The 19,118-nt window shown below is 47.5% G+C and overlaps 7 protein-coding genes across 9 annotated transcripts; 3 read left to right on the forward strand and 4 right to left on the reverse strand.

The window, feature by feature from the left end:
• Positions 1–427: 427 nt before the first annotated feature.
• SPPG_09341 (uncharacterized protein) lies at positions 428–916 on the forward strand. The gene has a single exon (XM_016757500.1). It carries the CDS (start codon positions 569–571, stop codon positions 896–898), a length of 330 nt encoding a protein of 109 aa, XP_016607127.1. The 5' UTR covers positions 428–568; the 3' UTR covers positions 899–916.
• Positions 917–1,455: 539 nt separating this feature from the next.
• Positions 1,456–3,099, reverse strand: SPPG_06034 (uncharacterized protein). The gene is made up of 5 exons (XM_016754240.1): positions 3,047–3,099; positions 2,826–2,986; positions 2,664–2,755; positions 2,064–2,602; positions 1,456–2,003 (listed from the first exon to the last, which is right to left on the reverse strand). Exons 1-5 carry the CDS (start codon positions 3,093–3,095, stop codon positions 1,570–1,572), a joined length of 1,275 nt encoding a protein of 424 aa, XP_016607128.1. The 5' UTR covers positions 3,096–3,099; the 3' UTR covers positions 1,456–1,569.
• Positions 3,100–3,217: 118 nt separating this feature from the next.
• Positions 3,218–4,899, forward strand: SPPG_06035. 2 transcript variants are annotated; one of them, XM_016754242.1, is made up of 5 exons: positions 3,218–3,313; positions 3,384–3,469; positions 3,586–3,786; positions 3,847–4,437; positions 4,500–4,899. In XM_016754242.1, exons 3-5 carry the CDS (start codon positions 3,702–3,704, stop codon positions 4,664–4,666), a joined length of 843 nt encoding a protein of 280 aa, XP_016607130.1. In that variant the 5' UTR covers positions 3,218–3,313; positions 3,384–3,469; positions 3,586–3,701; the 3' UTR covers positions 4,667–4,899. The 2 variants fall into 2 exon arrangements, with proteins under 2 accessions (XP_016607130.1, XP_016607129.1); XM_016754241.1 differs by having other exon boundaries at positions 3,218–3,309.
• Positions 4,900–4,905: 6 nt separating this feature from the next.
• Positions 4,906–10,232, reverse strand: SPPG_06036 (uncharacterized protein). Its single transcript, XM_016754243.1, has 4 exons — positions 10,146–10,232; positions 9,500–10,057; positions 9,194–9,383; positions 4,906–9,008 (listed from the first exon to the last, which is right to left on the reverse strand). The coding sequence occupies exons 2-4, from the start codon at positions 9,894–9,896 to the stop codon at positions 5,120–5,122; spliced, it is 4,476 nt and encodes a 1,491-aa protein (XP_016607131.1). The 5' UTR covers positions 9,897–10,057; positions 10,146–10,232; the 3' UTR covers positions 4,906–5,119.
• A 522-nt stretch (positions 10,233–10,754) lies between these two features.
• SPPG_06037 lies at positions 10,755–14,639 on the forward strand. 2 transcript variants are annotated; one of them, XM_016754244.1, is made up of 8 exons: positions 10,755–10,867; positions 10,945–10,959; positions 11,065–11,397; positions 11,456–11,600; positions 11,913–12,206; positions 12,311–13,114; positions 13,197–14,170; positions 14,246–14,639. In XM_016754244.1, the coding sequence occupies exons 3-8, from the start codon at positions 11,143–11,145 to the stop codon at positions 14,348–14,350; spliced, it is 2,577 nt and encodes an 858-aa protein (XP_016607132.1). In that variant the 5' UTR covers positions 10,755–10,867; positions 10,945–10,959; positions 11,065–11,142; the 3' UTR covers positions 14,351–14,639. The 2 variants fall into 2 exon arrangements, with proteins under 2 accessions (XP_016607132.1, XP_016607133.1); XM_016754245.1 differs by having other exon boundaries at positions 10,945–11,397.
• Positions 14,640–14,961: 322 nt separating this feature from the next.
• SPPG_06038 (uncharacterized protein) lies at positions 14,962–15,801 on the reverse strand. Its single transcript, XM_016754246.1, has 2 exons — positions 15,317–15,801; positions 14,962–15,235 (listed from the first exon to the last, which is right to left on the reverse strand). Exons 1-2 carry the CDS (start codon positions 15,544–15,546, stop codon positions 15,088–15,090), a joined length of 378 nt encoding a protein of 125 aa, XP_016607134.1. The 5' UTR covers positions 15,547–15,801; the 3' UTR covers positions 14,962–15,087.
• A 562-nt stretch (positions 15,802–16,363) lies between these two features.
• Positions 16,364–18,208, reverse strand: SPPG_06039 (uncharacterized protein; the record flags this gene model as incomplete). Its single annotated transcript, XM_016754247.1, has 2 exons — positions 16,364–17,929; positions 17,999–18,208. The coding sequence occupies 2 exons, from the start codon at positions 18,206–18,208 to the stop codon at positions 16,550–16,552; spliced, it is 1,590 nt and encodes a 529-aa protein (XP_016607135.1). The 3' UTR covers positions 16,364–16,549.
• Positions 18,209–19,118: the final 910 nt, after the last annotated feature.

Genomic DNA, 19,118 nt, shown 5'->3' on the forward strand with positions numbered 1-19,118 from the left:
AAACAAAAAAATCCTTCTCTCTGTGTGTGTTGCTTGCTGCTGCTGTTTGCTGATTAAAAAATCTTTATGCTCTTTTCCAATTGCTGGTGCATTATCTCTTTTTGTATCAATTTTATCAACGATTTTTGGAACTCCCATCCCCATTTGGGGATCCATTTGATTATTTGGGGAGTAATTGGAGTCGATTTTCAAAAAGGATGCTGGCAACTGGCATTTGGTAACAATGTGAAATGTTCCAATGGGGGCGGGATACTCTTGCAAGCAAAGAAAGTTTGAAACTTTTGGCACATTTTGTATCTTGCCATAGCCGTTGTTGTTCCCCCCTCGAGGCGGGAGGAATCTCGCACTTGTGATTTCCACATGGCCATAGGGGTCCTGGTCGTTGTAATCGTCCGAATGCAAACTCACCAGAATAGGGCTGTGCATTTTAGACGCCCGGCATGCAGCATACTCCAAATGGTGCTGCTCCCCCGTTGGGGACCGCTACTGGTATATATCCGCCTCTGCACAAATTTACACCGACATTTGCAAATACAGATGTTTTCAGACGTCTTGACCATGGAAATACATGCATCTGATGTGCGAGATATTTTCAGCTGTACTCGTTCGCCTCTCCGCTTTCAGACTTAATGTCGTCTGGAGTTTACAGCGGTCGTTGCAGCCGATTGTGGTACTGAACTGGCCCGGTGCTCTCATACTCTTTGCAAAAGGTTGCGTTATCCTGCAAACCAAGCCAGTTCGACAGGTGCTTTATGAACCCATTGACCCAATTGATGGAAAGACACAGACTACACACTGGCGAAATGTCATCAGTACCATTCACCTTGTTGATCTTCACATTTTCCAGCTGGTACACGTTTATTCCGAGTCGGGACAATGGCTTGCTTTGCAGGGTTGATCCATTCAAACAGTTGAGGAAATTCTGTGTCAAGTGAAATATAACGCTGACAATGATACCTTGCACTTTTTCAGGAAACTCTTGACGAAATTGTAGAATGCCATGCACTGAAGCATGCGTTGGAGTAATCCCTGGAAAAGCACACCTACTCCTGGAAACTTGGAAATTAGTTGAATAAATGCAAGTACACATCATTGCAATCTACATAACCAGTCCCCACTTGTGCATCTTCTTGGTGGACTTTTCCATGCTTATATTGAACAATATTTGGACTTTGCTCGGGACCCAAGGAAGGACACACTCATCCTGTTCAGCCTTTCAGCACATGTTGTTAAAGCAATGTTGACATGCATGGTAGCAATCTATGGACATGTAGCACGCAAAGCTGCAGGAGTGGTATTACATCACTGCAATCAGTGAAAACAAGGGTGCTTATCGCCAACTGGACTCACCAAATTTATGGTAAGGATGTGTTATCACAAAATAGGACAAGGGCCAGTTGGGCATTGGCAGAATGCAAGGGGGTCCTTGAACCTAGTTGAAGTAGCCATGGACAATCTGCTGTGACGCACCAAAGATGAATTCCATTTTGATCCACCACCTTTTCGAAAAGACCGTTTTTGAGAAAACACAAAAGACAAGCAAAAGAATCCTCAAAATGCCTAATAGTTTCAACAAACACTTTTAAGAACCCTACACAAGCGCTTACACCCCTCCACCAAAATATTGACATCATAGTACGCAAAACTCAATCTCAAGCAATTCTGACACGTATCCCCTTTGAGCGAAAACTCTGCGCCGGGTTTAAAGCTCACGCGTTCCTTGACGAGTGATGAAAATACTGGGTTTGCAGTGGTAGACGAGGAAAAGAGGGCCTGTTTCAGTTGCGTTGTGTTAATGTGCGGAGGAAGGGTGATCCAGATAAAGTAACCGCCTTTGGGGGGGACAAAGTGGGCCGTAGGAGGGAGATGGGTTTGGAGGGTAGTAATCATGGCGTTCATGCGTGTTGCGTAAGTGGTGCGGAGGGAGACAAGGTTTTGAGAAAAGTGAGAGGTTTGAAGAAGAGAGGTGAGAAGGCCGGTTGTCAGGTGGTTTGGTGAACCGCCTAGTGACAATGGTTGAGATATTACGGTTTGGCATGGTACGAGTCGTGTTGGTTGCTTACCACTGTACATGACACCCGACCCCGCCAGCCGGTTAATGATGCCCGTCGCAGCCTCTATCCAACCCACGCGAACACCCGGGGCAAATATTTTGCTAAAACTGCAGTTGGAAATCACGTTGCCCGAGCCTTTTAGATCATCATAAGCGACCACCCGCTTTGTAGGCGGTGTCGTAGGGTCGTAGTGCAATAGGTTATATACATCGTCGCAGACAACCAAGACATTATGTTTGCGGGCCAACTTGACTAGTTGTTCGCGTCGTGTGCTGATAAGCGTTGATCCTGTTGGATTGTTGTGATTAGGGACAAGGTAGAGAAGGTACGGGTACCGTCCCGGGGGACACGTGTCGTCCGATTGCGTGGACGAGAGTCTGGAGAGGGTTTCCGCAACGGCGTCAACCTGGAGTCCGTGTTCGTCGGTTGGGATGGGGATCAAGCGGTCGCCAGAGAAACCATGGTCAGCGAGCATGCGAATAGCAAGAAAGTACGTTGGGTCTTCGACCAGGAAAATGGTTTTGGAGTAGGTAAAGAGTGTAATGATACTGTGAATAGTCAGGGTCAGACATGAATAAATGAGGGAATTCCAAGCGTACACACACTCACTTGAAAAACGACTGCGTGGCTCCACTCGTCACAGCCAAATTCTCATAGTTCACTGGTACATCAGCATACTCTTTGGTCAAAAACTTTGCCAACTAAAAAAAAAAAAAAACAGGTCGGGTAGAGTTTATCTTGTCATTGAGGGAGGACAAGGACACTCCTCACCTCCACTCGAAATTCCTTATCCCCCAAAACGGGACCATATTGCAATGCATGGTCCGCATCATCGCGAGCAAACCGTGTCTGAGCTGCGATGGGTATCAACTTTACTGGAAGGAGGTCAGGCCCTGGTGCGCCATAGTCAAACGATATGAGCGTCGGGTCGTCTGTGATAATCCCATTAGCATGTGGCATAAATGATCAAGACGACGAGCGGAAGCCGGTACCTGTCGGAAAGAGAGTCGCATCTTCTTTAGAGTACTTTGCTTGAGCCATGTCCAAAATACAAGAAGTTGGAACACTTTCGATCTTATCTATTGCAGCATGACGTGAGCATTTGTGCACAGTCACTCTAATTAATGTTTGTCATGAGAGCCCCCCCAACGGCGCGCCACGTCAACCAAGTGTTCCCTGCAAGGAAGCGTTTTTGATCTCTTTTTTAAAGCATTGAATTTCATCCAAGAGATTTTAGCGAGGGTTTTATCCTTTGGTATGTAAGTGTCCATGTGAGAGTGGGCTTGTTTTGTTGTATCTTGCGGATTGCTTACTGGTACGGGTCTTTAGATCTCTTTCTATTTTCCCCTGAGCGGATTTGCGTCACTCCTGTTGTTAATAGCGCTACATTGTGACAGTATATATTTGTATTTTAGGTACGTTGATAAATGTGTTTATTGTGTGTGAGTGGAGGTTTTGCAGGCGGTAGACTGTGTGGGCAAGGGGGACATACTGCTCACTGACACTGATTTCGTTTTGCTCTTTCATCTAGATATTTAGCTAAACGTGTTCTTTAGCGACCATTACGATCTCGTACATCTTTCATTGAGGATATAGTCTATTTGTCAACAACATTTCGCCATATTACGTCTATCGAATTTCTGTTAAATGTCTTTTGGGGATTTGGAAAAGGGCGCTCCCAGGGCATATAATGTTCCATGGGGGGACGTCACCTCTTCATCGTTCTCCAACGGTAAGTTCCACCGGTCTACAATACCATACACAAACGCATAATGTCTGACGTGAATAGTAGACTCCGCCCAAGATTCCACCACCTTTGACCGCGCCTCCCACACCATCTTCACCATCTCCAATAATGTCGCAACGATCCAAAAGCTCGTTTCCCAATTCGGCACACCAAAGGACACGCACGACATGCGAACGCGGTTACACTCCCTAACAGAAAACACCCGCGACATGGTCCGTCAAACTGGTGCAGATCTCAAAGCCCTCCTAGGACGCCCACACCAACCCCAAACCCTCCGCGACCGGCAAAGAAAAATGGCGCACCAAAAACTCTCAAAGGACTTTGAAAGCGTTTTGAAACGATTCCAAAGTGTTTCGCAAGTAGCTGCTGAAAAGAGTCGGGAGTACGTTACGCTTGCTCGAGCTGTCCAAGCTCACGACGAACACCATGACGACGACCAAGAAGACTCTGAATCCCAACCTCTCATGTCTCGACAGCGGGAACAGCTTGCAATGTTGGATAATGAGATTGAGTTTAATGAAGCGTTGATTGCGGAGCGTGAAGAGGATCTGAAGGGGATTGAGCAGAGTATTGCGGAAGTGAATGAGATTTTTAGGGATTTGGGGACATTGGTGCATGAGCAGCAGTATATGCTTGGTAAGTTTTTTGTCTTACTAAAGTTTTGCTCAAGTTTAATCACTTTTTTTTTGATGTTTTAGATAATATTGAATCTAATGTCCAATCCGTTGAAATCAACATGGAGAATGCAACAGGGGAATTACGTACTGCGGATCGATACCAACGTGCATCGCGAAACAAGTTGTGTTGTGTGATGGTTGTGGTGGCGATGATTGTTTTGGTACTGGTTTTGGTGATTGTTACTTAGGAGTTAGATGCCCTACTCTTTAGATTTCTTTTTTTGTGCATGTGAGTATGTGATGTATAGTGTTTTTTTTTGGTGGTGTGGTTGCGCGAAAAGGAAAAGATATGTGATTCATTTGAATGTTCCATTTTTTGTTGGGTACCCGTTTATTTCCTGGCCTGGGCGGAGTGCAATACTGGAAGAACATGTAAACTTTCGTTCTGTCAATACAGTGTGCGCAGCAACAATGTAAAAGACGTATTCTCGTATTCGTCATCCTCAACTAGACATGCTTATTAGTCAATTTACGCAAAAAGTAAAAAAAAAAAGACCACGTTCTATCGATACATATTAACATCATTTTCCCGGCCCAAAATCAAGCAACCCTAAGCCAAACTATGCACACGGATTCCCCAACCCAAAAAGGTACCATCTGCCAACCATTTACCATTTTTCACAATTATTTAAATAAACACATTACGCTGACGCAGAAACCATACCCGCAAACACGCCTCCACGCTTCACCAACACCCCCGGCTCATCAAACTCGACCACCCGCCCCTTGTCAAGCACCAAAACCCGATCATAATCCAAAACCGTTCCAACACGATGCGCAATACACAAAATCGTACAATCCCTAAACGCCCGTCTCAACAATTTTTGAATCAACGCATCCGTTTCTAAATCCACATTCGCGGTCGCTTCATCCATTATCAAGATTTTGGGGTGCCGGAGCAGTGCACGGGCCAGACACACTAATTGGCGTTGACCTACTGAAAGGTTTTCGCCGGATGTGTCAATACGCGTATCAAGCCCTTGTCGAGCGGAGAAAAAGGGGGTGAGGGACGCTAGTGAGAGGGCATCATGGAGTTGGGTGTCAGTGTAAAGAGAAAAGGGGTCAAGGTTTGTGCGGAGTGTGCTGGAAAAGAGTGTAGGGTCTTGTGGGATGATGGTTAACCCCCGACGTAAGGAAGCGAGTGGGAGGGTGTGAATTGGGATGGAATCAAGTGTGATAGTTCCTGTACAGGGTTCGATGATCCGGAATAGAGAGGATACGAGGGTGGATTTACCGGATCCCGTTCGTCCTACGATACCGATTTTGGAGGCGTGCGGGATGTGGAGGGATGGGATGTGGAGGACGGGGGGTTGGTTTGGGTAGCGGAGGGTGAGGTTGGTCAGAGTCAGAGTACCGGTTGTGGGCCAGGTCGGGGGTGGAGGTGTGGGTGGGGTGTGGGACACGATCGTTATGGAGGGCGTGCCGTCGGGAGTAGCCTTGGACGTTACGCCGTGGGTAACCCCGTCGATAACATTGGCACTACCACCGGCAGGACCATCAAAAAAGTCGGTGGGCGGCGGAGGAGGAGGGGGAACAGGCTCAACTTCAATCTGATACGCATAAAACTCTATCCGCTCCACAGCATTCATAGCAATCTCCGTCTCTGTAAACTGCCGTACACCCCAATTCAACGTCTGCGTCACCTGTAACGCATAACTCAAACTCAATCCCAAAAGCGCCGGAGAGAGTGCATCATTATCTCGATTCAGTAACCCAAATAAACCCGCAAAAAACACGAGGACTGCACCGAGGGATTCTAAACGGACTCCTAACCATCGTTGTGCGGCAACTAATAAAAACGTTGGGGCATTATTCGTGTTGATCATGGTGTCTGTTTGGGATATGAAGCGGGCTTGTTCGCCGTAGGCTCGGATGGAGGGCGCGCCATGGAGTGTTTCGCCAAAGTGGGCATAAAGTGGACTTCGGGTCGTCGAATCGAGGCGTTTGAGTTCGCGAGACGTTGCGCGATAGATTTTTTGGAGGAGGTAATAAATGCCGAGAATGGGTACAAGCGGGATGATGAAGAAGGGCGTTGCGTAAACGATGAGTACAAAAGTAGATACAGCAACCGCAAACGTGTTGATAAACGTTCGAAAAGAATCCGAAAGGGTCGTATCGATCGTGTCCGTGTCTTTTGAGAAGCGGTTAATGATGCGGCCTAGCGGTGTCGAATCGAAAAATGATACGGGAGATTGAAGGATACGGGAAAGGGCTGCAGCATGAAGGGTCCGTGAGGCCCGTGTTCCAAATAAAGCGAAAAAGAGACCAAAGAGGTAGAGGGATAGAGTTTGAAAGATGCCCCAGGCCCAGTAGATCCCGACGTAGGTCTTGGTCGTGAATGATGGAATACGATCATTGGTCCATATCACGAGCCAAAAGTCGGTGCCAACGCGTGCGGATTGGATAATGACGAGGAGGACGAGGAGCGGGAGCGTAAAGGAGAGACCACCGGCGGCTTTTACATAGGAGAGCCAGACGCGAGTGTCGACGCTTCCTGTTGCGCGGTCTTCGGTTGTCATGAGGGTGTGTGGGACGTGGGTGCGTGTGATGATGGCTTTGATGCGTGCGAGCGTTGCTTCTTCGGAGGTGTCTGGTGTTGCCGTTTCATCTAGTGTTGTAAAGTCCTCTACAGTTGGTTTTTCTTTTTGTTCTGCAGGGCTCAAGTTGTCGCCTAGTGTTGCATTTTCATCCGCTTGCACAAGAGTATTTACGCGTTGATCCCTACTGCCATCATGTCCAGCATCGTCCTCCACTTTGCCCTCATCGCCGACTACCTTGTCATCCAACCCTCCAAAAGCCTTCATGAGCCTAGCCATCTCCCCCTCCTTCTTCATCAACTCCTCAAACCCGCCGACCTCAACCACGCGTCCCTCGTTCATAACAACTACCATATCACACCTCGGCAAAACCCTTAACTGATGGGTCACCAACACCCTCGTCTTCCCCTTCAAGGCCCCTAAAATACACTTTTCAAACAAATGTGCACCGACGTGCGCGTCTACAGCCGATAGTGGGTCGTCGAGGAGAATGATATCCGAGTCGAGATAGATGCATCGCGCGAGGTTGAGGCGTTGTTTTTGGCCGCCTGAGAGTGTGATGCCTCGTTCACCGATCTGAGTCATGTCGGCGTTGGGGAGGAGGGACAGGTCCGGTTCCAGGGCGCAAGCATGCAAGGCGTGAATGTATTTTGTTTGGTCAAAGGGACGGGAAAAGGTAATGTTGTTTCGGAGGGTTGTGTTGAGGATCCAAGGTTGTTGGGGGCAGTAGCCGAGTTTGCCAGAGTACTGAATAGTGCCGGATGTGCGGCGCATTTCGCTGATCAGAGCGTTGAGGAGGGAGGATTTACCGGAGCCGACGGGGCCAATGATGGCGATGAGGGCGCCTTTAGGGAGTGTGAGATTGATGTTCTGAAGCGTTCCTGGGAGTGGATGACGAGGTTGTATGGTATTGAGATGGATATCCCCCGTTGTGGTGCCCTGCTCATTGCTGATTTTGCGATCGTTTGCTTGCTGCTTTGCGGCATTATCCTCATCATCACCCTCCTTTTTGGTGGTTTTGTGCCCACCATCATCCAGAGTGGTCTTGTCGTACTTGGTAGCATCATCATCACCCTGTTTCTTGGCATCATGACCACCATCTTTCACAGCGCTCTTGGCCCCCTTGGTAGCATCGTCACCCCCCTCCCAAACAAAACATCCATCCACGACCCTCACCGCAATCTCCTCATCCTCAACGACTCCCGGGAACACATCCAGTTCATCTGCAAGTAACAACCCCTTGATCCTCCCCAAGGCAACCCTAAAATCGACCAGCGCAACCATTCCCTGCGGCAGAAACATGAGTGGAAACCTCAACTGGCCAAACCACGTTAACGCCGGAAAGATTTCACTAGCGTCCAAGGGATGCGTCAAGGCATAAATAATAATGGAGAGGGAGGCGGAGAGGATGGGGATGCCGAATGCAATGGCGAGGACAAGAGAGGAGAGCGTTGCGCGGTGAAGGAGTTGATTGATTTCCTTTTCGCGAACGGAAGATATTTTAGATAGGAACGACTCTTCCCATGCAAAGTACTTTATCAGACGAATTCCCGTGAGGATCTCTTGAGTGAGTTTGACGCGGGTGTCTGTAATGGGGGCAATGGTTTTGCGGATGACGGCGAGTTTGCGCATGATCCGGGTTTGGAGGGGGGCAACGAGGAGGAGGAGGCCGATGCCTGCAAGTGCCGATGGACCCAGTTGGGTGATAAGCAAGATGGAAATGGTGAGAATTTGAAGAGGGGCAGTCCACATAACGTGGAGAAACTGAAGAAAAAAGTCGATGCGTTGGGTGTCGGTTGAAACGATGGTCATAACTTTGCCGGGGTTGAAATCTTGTCTGGCTGCCGAAGAGAGGCGGAGGGTTTTGCGGTAGATGGCGGCGGTCAGAGCTGCGCGCACTGACATACCTTCGCTGCCAGCTACTTGGAAATAGTAGTTGTTGAGCAGGGAGCCAATCATTTGGAGAACAAAGAGGCCGATCACGTATCCGAATCTGTGTAAAAGAGATGATTGTTGGCTTCCTGTCCTTTTAAGCCCCTTTGGCACTACCTTTAACAACACCGAAATCCATTTCCTTGTACGAATGTGACCATAGATGCATCCCCGGAAACACACACGCCCAGATCCAAAGCAAACCACACAGGAACAAATGCCCCATTTTATTCCAAATACACTCACCCTTCAGCCAACGGTGGGAGTTTGGCCTCTGTCCCATGCTCCCGATTCTCATCAGCAATAGACTTGCTGGCAGCGACAAACTTTAGAATATATTTGACCATAAAGGGGGAAAAGATTAGGGCAAAGTCGCCAAGGCATTTGGCGATACCGATTGGAGCAAGTCTCCAGAACCACGCTCTTCTCATTGCCCCTAAGAATGAGATGAGGTGATGATGAATAGATGAACAGAAGAAAACTTTATGCAAGTCCGTACTGTACACATGGATGAACCCATTCAACACACAAGTAAATGACTCCACTACTCACGCCACAAGCTCGGCTGGATGGACGTTGAAGGTTGTTGAGATGTGATTAAATCTCCCCGTGAACTTCCATCCATACTCTGTTCCTGATGGCTCCATCCGACCTTTACTAATTCCTCTTTCCAGGCATCATCGAGCAAGCGATGAACATGCTCTACTTTATAGGTTGGCCCCAATTCCCAGATATCGTTGTGATCGAGAGGGCGTTGCCAACCCACGTAAAAAACGGGATTGAGCCAGGTGTACGAGAGACGGCTCCAAAGGGATGCAGTGGATTGAGGGCATGTGTGGGTGTGGCCCCAGTTTTTTGGAAGTTTGCGGCCTTTTTTCAAGGGCGCTGGTGATTCTTGATCACTGATATGGATCTTGTCGCTATCCTCCTCTTTTGGTGTCTCGGCCATCCTGCTGAATACTAAGGAAATGGAATTATGGGCAGTTCAAGCTCAAGGAGGAAGGAAAGTCTAAAAAATCAGCAGGACGGGCAAGGAAGAAAACGAAACCAACTAGTGTTTTTGTAAAAGACTGCCGATGGTGCGCAGTCATGTTCGATATTTGTCATCATCTGTTGCGCCGTGTTCCAAAACGTCCAAAATTGGGGACAGATAAGAGAAGACAAAAAAGACAAACACACAAGAAAATGACAAACTTACAACTGGGCATCCCAAAAGTGCGATTGATCAATAGGTGTGTTCTACATGCAGAATGCATATCTGTGTATGCATATCCATATCTGTGTGTGTGCTGCAAAGTGTTATGCATGCAAGTACCGTTGAAAGGTGAAAGTGTTCCAAAAGTGTGAAACACGTGACAAGTGTGAAATTCCTTCCCCTCCTTCTTCTTCTTGAAGAGTCCGCTTGGAGACCAGTTGGAAATCCCCTTCATTCACTGCTGCTCATGTCAATAAAAAGCATTCCAAATGACATACAAAAAACAAAATGGAAAGCAGCTCTTTCATTTCACACACTCGCAATACCAGTATCAGCTGTCATTGCACATTGGAAATTCCACATGGATGAACCTATATGAATAGCAATCATCAACGGCCATCAGATGATCAACTTGTCTGAATGGGGCATCCCACATTCTTACGCATTTTTTGCTCCTTGTTGCTTATCTATGCAAATGCAAAAACTGTGCATAGCTTTTACGGATCTGCCCTTCCATCACACGACGTTGGTGGATTGCATCATCACATTCCAATCATACTCTATTGCATTCCATCCAGACATCAACAATGCGCATCATTCAACCCTCTTGAACTTTCTCTCATCATCACCAAACACATTTCATCTTGCTTCTTTTCCATTTAGTTTTACGTGATTATTGCACGCAGGCACATTTCGTATCGTTCACGACGATATTCTCTCGTAAGGTATGGTTTCATTGAAATTGGTAAAAATAGTCCTCGGAACGGCTCAAGAAGTGACTGTGTGTCTTTTCCTCCAATAGGATTTTAAAGACTCAGTGAGTGTGTGAGTCGTTGACAGGAAATACGCACGCACACATTGCCATCTCCCTCTCTCCCCCATCTCGCTTACGGGAAATAACAACTTCTTATTTTGATAAAAGACGGACACAGACGCTCAACACAGTTCAACAGCTAGAACACTTCCCACAGACGATAGTAAGCGTAAAAAGATATTCGACATGGTCCCGCCTAGTCCAGTCTCCACTGGCGAGCATTCCCTTCCTGTCGCATCCGTCACCACAGTTCACGTAGAACCCCGTATCGATCCTTCCTCTACCAGAAGGCAGAGACTCTTGCAAGACCCCCCTAAACGTCAGGAAAATATTCACATTGAAGAGGAACTCCATTATGAGGATCGGGATCACAGATTCGCGCATGGTCATGGGGAGAGCCCCGATACTTTTACTCTCCAGAGAAACAGAACCCTTTCCATTGTATGCTTGAGTGTTTTGCGTTTGACTAGTAATGTCTAGATACTTATTTCATGGAAAGTCCCATACAAATCTCTTTGCAGAGGCTGAAAAGCCCAGGACACTCGGAGACGATCGCGCGTTTAGACGGAGACGACGCGGTTCGCATGATGAAAAAGTGGTTGGAAAGGCGAGAAAGTTTTTGATTGATGTGGAAGAGACTCAGCGTAAGTGTTTTATACTCCTTGCGAGAGTGACAGTGAGCGAGCGAGCAAGGTGGTGGCAGGTGATGGCGAGCGAGCTAGGAAACAGCGTGAAAGAGCCCGCTAAACTCTCGCGCTTGGTACCCGCCCAGCGACAAAAAGAAGGAGACACGAGTGAGCACAGTTAGAGGCACCACAACAAACGCATCCGCCCTACAAACAGAGCCTGGACATGGCTGTCGCCATATACATGCACTTACTTTTAAACAAACAAGAGTGTGCTGGATCAACCTGTCTTTCATAATTGTGCACTGTTTAACCGCACGTCAACCTCAGGGCTCATTCTCGCCCAAGAAGACACGGACGGAGACTTTCAAATTACGGTTCAAGACACTGGCCCCAAATCCTTTCACCTTGGCACAGCGAACTCTAGCGGATTCCGCAAGTACGAGATCCGTGGAACGTATATGCTCTCAAACCTCTTGCAGGAACTGGCACTTGCGACGGATTATGGAAGGAAATTTATCGTCTTGGATGAGGATCGGTTGAATGAGAATCCGTTGGATCGGCTGAGTCGGTTGATAAAGTACCATTTCTGGGACGGTTTGACACGGCGGATTGATGCTGAAGGTAAATCGCAAAGGCAAAATACCGATGCATATCTTTTGATGCGCAGGTGTTGTTTTCACGCATGGATATGGGTGCTGATTTTAGATTCCTTGAATTGTTGACAGGTCTCGAAATCATTTGCAACGACCCAAAGAATCGTTCACAGGACCAGAGACCACGCGTCTATGTCCCCTACCACGACGACCTGGCCATGGAATACTACACGCAGGTCGCAGCATCCCGCCCCCACCTGAACCTCGACATTGTTCGCCTCCCAGAAATCATTTCTCCGCGGTACGTTAAATCCTTAAACCAGCACCCCGGCATTCTCTCCCTGGGACTGCGCAAAACGGTTGACCCGCGCAGTGGTAAAACCCAAATTCGTGGGACGCCCTTTGTGGTTCCAGGCGGACGGTTTAATGAGATGTATGGCTGGGACAGTTACTTTGAAGCGCTGGGACTCTTGGTGGACGGCCGTATTGAATTGGCGCGAGGAATGGTGGAAAACTTTAATTACGAGATTGAGCACTATGGCAAGATTCTCAATGCCAACCGATCGTATTACCTGACGCGCTCCCAACCCCCGTTCTTGACGGACATGATTGCCGAGGTTGCGAAGCGCTTACCTGAAAAGGGATGGACACCTCCTGAACTCAAGGTATGGCTCGCGCAAGGTTATCGCGCGGCCATCAAGGAACTCTTGAGTGTATGGATGGCCAGTCCGCGGTTGGACCCTGTGGTTGGTTTATGCAAGTTCCATCCTGAAGGCATCGGCATGCCCCCTGAAACGGAGGCATCGCACTTTAACCATATTTTGGAACCGTATGCGGAAAAGGCGGGCGTGTCATTGGAAGAGTACATGCGTATGTATAATGAGGATATTATTCAGGAACCGGAGCTGGATTTGTATTTTGTGCATGATCGGGCTGGTATGTGCGGCGCTTTTTCTTTTCTTTTTTTTTTTCTTGATGGTTGTGTGACTGTAGCATTGTTTATTTTAATGATGAATAGTACGTGAGAGTGGGCACGATACCACATACCGGTTTGAAAAACGCTGTGCCAATCTGGCGACGATCGACCTCAACAGTCTGGTATACAAATACCAGATCGATCTTGCACATGTGATCCAGGACGATTTCGGAGGCCAGTTCAAACTCCGTGTGCGACGCGGTCCCGATAATGTCTTTTTGAACGGGTTCTTGTCGTGGGTTGAGAATTTACGGGCCAAGGGTGTGGACGGGTCGATTGGTAACAATGGTGGATGGGAGACGGGGTGGGCAAAGGGTATCATGGTCTGTGATGATGAGATGGACGCCGAGTACCGGCAGTGGGTCCAAGATGGGAGTGTTCCGCACCCTACCTCTGAGACGGACAGCGAAGTTCCGACCTACACCCTCCCCCCCGACGCACCGTACTTTTACGTTACGTTTACACCCCGCCTTTTTTCGCTCCTCTCTCGTCGGATGCACACCTTGATTGACACGTACCTCTGGAACCCGACGCAGAGCCTCTACTACGACTGGGACTGCGCTACGATGGAGCAATCCGTTTATGAAACTGTAACCTGTCTCTGGGCCCTCTGGGCCGGATGTGCCTCCGAAGCCCAAGCCAACGCCATGGTTCCGCGCGCACTCGAACTTTTTGAAGTCTTTGGCGGACTTGTCTCTGGTACGGAAGAATCCCGTGGCCGTATTGGACTGGACCGTCCGAACCGACAATGGGATTACCCTTACGGATGGGCCCCGCATCAAATCCTTGCCTGGCCGGGTCTTGTTCGTTATGGTTTTACGACTGAAGCTCGCCGTGTAGCGTACCGGTGGATGTACACCATTACGAAATCCTTTGTTGATTTCAATGGTGTCGTTCCGGAGAAATTTGATGTGGTGCATTTGACGCATAAAGTGAATGTTGAGTATGGGAATGTGGGTGCTGATTTCAGGTTTGTGGTTCGGGAGGGGTTTGGGTGGATGAACGCTAGTTTTCAGGTTTGTATTTTTTATTTCGTGGTGTCCTCATTTTATCGTCACGTTGATGGTTTTTGTTAACTGTTGCTTTTGTAGTTGGGTCTATCGTACCTTACGAAAAATATGCGGCGCGCGTTGGGAACTTTGACGCCTCCTGAGCAGATGTTTGGACAGGCTGTTATTGGCTTGGGTGTTGGGTAGAATATGAGATTATGACATGGGACTCTCGTTGCATGTGGATTGGTGTGGGCGAGTTTTCTTTCTGTGTGTTTTAGAATGTCTACGATGGAGAGGCTTTCTTTCTTTGAAACTTTTGTGAAAGTGAGAGTTTACTGCTTGAACAGTGCCTTAGGGGTGCACCACTGCACTACGGTCGTTTCTCGAAAGGGCAATGGGTACATGTATGCCATACATTTTCACACACGATTAGGACAATGAGAGCGATGGGTAGATCCTAGTCCAAATGAACGAAAATATTTCACAACTCCAACTCTAACCCTTTTATATGATGGATTTGGCGTTGGAAAGAGATGTTGTGTCAAACGAGAAGTTGTAAATCGATCGTTCAAGTCCAACTATGCTGAACGGTTCTTCATAACCTTGTCATGCAGATAAGGACAGATACATCTACAGGTTTAGATGATCCGTATTGGTTGCTCAGCTCATCACCTGTGAACGAATTGGTGTATATTGCACATGTCTGGTTGGACAGCGTCTTTTGTTGACAGTCCAGGATCCAAGGTTGTCTATCTTTTCCATAGGCCATTCGTGGAATGCCAGAATACATCATAACCATAAAAAAAAAACGAACATATCGAAAAGAATCACACAGCGAATGTACAGATTAAACAAAAACATAGCATACAAAGCAAATAAATCGTTCACTCACATATCGAAAAAGTATTCCAACTTTTTTTACAATCCCACGAGTGTTTTGATCAACAAACACCCACTACCCAAACACACGCATCACCATATACCCTCCCTGGACGCGGCGAATACGAACCGTACGTCCTTGTGGTAATATGACTCGTCGGAGGAGTATCCGATACCCTCCCACTCGATTTGAGTCTCGACAATTTGAACCTAGAGGCCCACAAAACGAGACAGCAAACATTTTACTCCCTCTCTTCCATTGGAAAAGCATCTTCTCTAACAAACACTTACCTCCACCCCTGTCGCTGCGTATACGGCGGGGGAGGAACGTATCTTGGTGGCGGATCATCGTATTCCGTGCGCGGTGTGTACGGTGGGAGAGGTTGCGATGATTGGGTGGTTGAGATGGATGTGGAAGGGGTATGAGGAGGTGTTGAGACGAGGCGGCGAAGGACCGTACGACTGAGCGTTGCCATTGAGGTTCCGAGTTCGGTGTAGAGGGATTCGGATATGAGGGCCATTTTTTTGTATGTGTATATGTATGGGGAGGTTTTTGTCTTTATGATTTTATATTCCTGTTGCTTGCTTGTTCAAAAGGCTTGCTTGAAAAAAGAAGCTGAACTTGTAAACAGTCTCCCCAACCTCTACAAAAAAAAACACACATCCAGAAACAACAATAACAACAAAGGGAACACACACATCACGACACCCTCTCTCTGGAGGGACCCTCCTTTTACCACCAACCCATGCTGCTGCTTGTACAAAACTGAAAGGAAAACGTACCACACATTGCACACTGGCACACTTTTGCACACATAATAACACCCTCACAAGATCATTACATAACACGCGATACAACACGTGAGGTGGGGGTGTGTGATGTGTTATTTGTTTAATTAATAGGGTTTCTTCCATTTTGTTTTCTTGTGTTTTTATTTGGGTTTTTCTTTGTATTTTGACTTTAACAGCAGCCAGTTTTGGGGGAATTCTGTTCTGTAGTTGGTTTTATGGTTGTTTTGTTTTAGAGTATTGTTTAATATGGCTGGTATTTGGCTCACCCAACCTAGTAAAGCAGCAGGTGGAGAATGGGCTTTTGATACAGATATGGTGGGATGTTGCATTTCTCGTTTTTTTTTGATTGTTTTCGCATGTCCATTTGTGGGTCTTGGTTGTGGTTTCTTGGAATATTGCCTTGTTTCTCATCGTCCGTATGTGTGTTGCTTCGGGCGTGTTGGCACGTCGTATCCTAACATGACATGGGATCAGATGGCACCTGTGACGTGATCCATCATGCCAAACACAACGACAAGACCTTTATATTTCTAGATTCAAACACATCATGAGGCTGTCAAACGTCCGATTTTCGAGAAATTTAATCAAGCATAGTGAGAACCAGGCATATTAAAAAGTCAACAGAAGCGCATAATGGCCTATAAATGGCTAACTAGCTAACAACAATCTATATCAATACTATCAAAATATGTCGTGACGATTATCCAACGAGTCATAGTGTCTCTGCAGCTTCTATTCATCAATGGTGGATTGAAAAGAAGCTTTTCGTGTCAATGCACTTGACCCTACTACCAATGCTTGAGAAGGAGGTACCGAAGCCACAACACTCCCACGTCGACTTATCCTCTCTTGCTCTTGCCATGCCTCTATAAGCTGTTTACGGAGATTCCTTACTTCTTGTCTGAGTCGCTCACATTCTTCTGCACCTTCGATAGATCGCAAGCGGGCGTTTTCTTCTCGTAACTCTTCGATTTCCGCTTTCGAGCGTTCTAATTCGCGACGGAGAGTTTTGAGTTCGGCGGCTAGGGATGCTGGATGGTTCGTTGGTGTCGATGGACGGTAGGGAGAGGACGAAGAAGAGGATACGTAATATTGCTGTACGACCGAGGAAGATAGAGACGAAACGATTTCCTCGCCGTCACCTGCAATCACGGTTGGGATCACCTCGTACTCTTTGACCATATTGTCAGATCCAAATGGGTCGAATCCGCTGGCTGCAAACAGCCGGTCATTGACAACAAAAATGGAGGAAATGGGACCACCGGTATCTGGAGATCGGTACGTTCTCACGAGATGCCCGGTATTGGCATCCCATTCGCGAACACGTTGATCCCATCCTCCTGCAAATACCCTTCCGCCATCGACGAACACAGACAAGAGCCCACATTCGCCCCCGTACGCTCGAATGGCTTCACCAGTCGTGACGTCCCACTCGCGCACCGTTCGATCTTCTGACGCAGAAAACAGTCGAGGACCTTGGACAAAGATGCCCGTGACACGATGGGCATGACCTTGATACGTCCGAGCAGGTGAACATGTTTTTGCACCTTTTGATACAGACGTCGCTGGGCCGGCCTCCCACTCCCGAATCGTTCGATCTTCGCCGGCGGTATACAACTTTTCCCCCGCGACAAAAACACTCAGAACCGGTGCATTGTGCCCCACGTACGTGCGCACTAGCTTTCCAGTCCCTAAATCCCATTCTCCGACATACGGCGTCTCACCTTGTCCGCTCCATCCAACCCACGATGCCGCTGCTCCAGCAGCAACATAGGCTACTCCAGTCAATTTTTGGATGGACGACTGGGCTTGAACCGGTAGTTCTACTCCTTGTGGTTGTCCCCCACACCCCACAAAACATCGGTCCAAAGTAACAAATAATGCATTCACACAAAGCCCCACCTCAATCTTTTTTAGAAATGCACCTGTGACCGTATCCCATTCCCGAATACACCCATCTGCCGAGCCGCTGTAGAGTCTTGGCGGAGTGTGTTGGACAAAGAGGGCGAGGACAGGGGATGTGTGCCCAGAGTAGGTACGAGTGCAGGCGCATGTCGTTAAGGAAAACTCTTTTATGGTGTGGTCATGACTGGCGGTGAAAAGGCGGGTCCCCTATTTACCAGAACCGGCGGCCGTTAGTCCTTGTGCCATAAGTGATTCCAAAAAGTTAGAAACCCAAACCTGCACGAATATGGCGTTAATGTGACTGGAATGTCCTTGAAAGACCCGCACCGGATGCTGCACAGGGTCCATTACGGGCAGATGATGGGAAGAGTCTGGTGGTGCCATAAGTGATTCCAAAAAGTTAGAAACCCAAACCTGCACGAATATGGCGTTAATGTGACTGGAATGTCCTTGAAAGACCCGCACCGGATGCTGCACAGGGTCCATTACGGGCAGATGATGGGAAGAGTCTGGTGGCGAGCCCAAAAACCAAGTTCTGCAATCGCTCTTGTCATTTAACCTTTCACGGATGGATGGCACAGTCAAGCAGTGCTGAGTAAGCATTGAATCTCAAGATGATGTCCTTCGAAAGACAACGAAGAGCATGGTCAACTTTTTGAGATTTGGGAAGCCCTCCGCTGCGTTGGGACAGTATCAGCAACAAGTTACAGCCCCCGTAGACTCTTCTCGCGAAATCTCATTGACTGGTAAAGGTTAGAATGTTAATGGACTTATTGCTGTATCAGGACGATGAGCGAATATTCTTTGAGGAGACTACAAATGGACAGAAAGCTGTGCAATCACATGTTATGAAGCACCATATTAGCAGACGAATGGCTTTGTCTTTTAGGAATCCATATCCCTCTGCATGTGCAATTGACGTTTGCGTACGCCCTGTTCGTTGCATAAACTTTTGTTCAAGTATCCATTAATAGCCAACCCATATGGAAGGGTTTTAGCTTTTTGCTATAAATAGCATGAATGACAAAAGATCTGCGTACTGTTTCGAGAACAATGTTTGCGGTCTTGAGGATAACGATCGAAAGGCACAAATAGCCTTCAAGTCAAAGTCATTTTGTCGCACTGCTAAATATTCGGGAATGGATCAATTTAGGAGAACCCCTCGGAATACAATGTCCGATGGAACCCTTAATGTTTTCCTCAATAAATGATGGAGAAACTTTGTTTATGATGGCGGCTGTAAACAACAAGACTAAAAGACCTGGTATTTATGCATTTCGGACGGAAGTGACAGCTTCTACCAATTTGCACCGCCTGTTAACTTTGCACGACCAGGCGGTGACAGCCGTTTGGCGATACTTTAAAAGCTCTTTTTTCTTTAATTGCCCATGCTACT

Source organism: Spizellomyces punctatus, assembly GCF_000182565.1.
Source record: "Spizellomyces punctatus DAOM BR117 chromosome Unknown supercont1.10, whole genome shotgun sequence".
NCBI lineage: Eukaryota > Fungi > Chytridiomycota > Chytridiomycetes > Spizellomycetales > Spizellomycetaceae > Spizellomyces > Spizellomyces punctatus.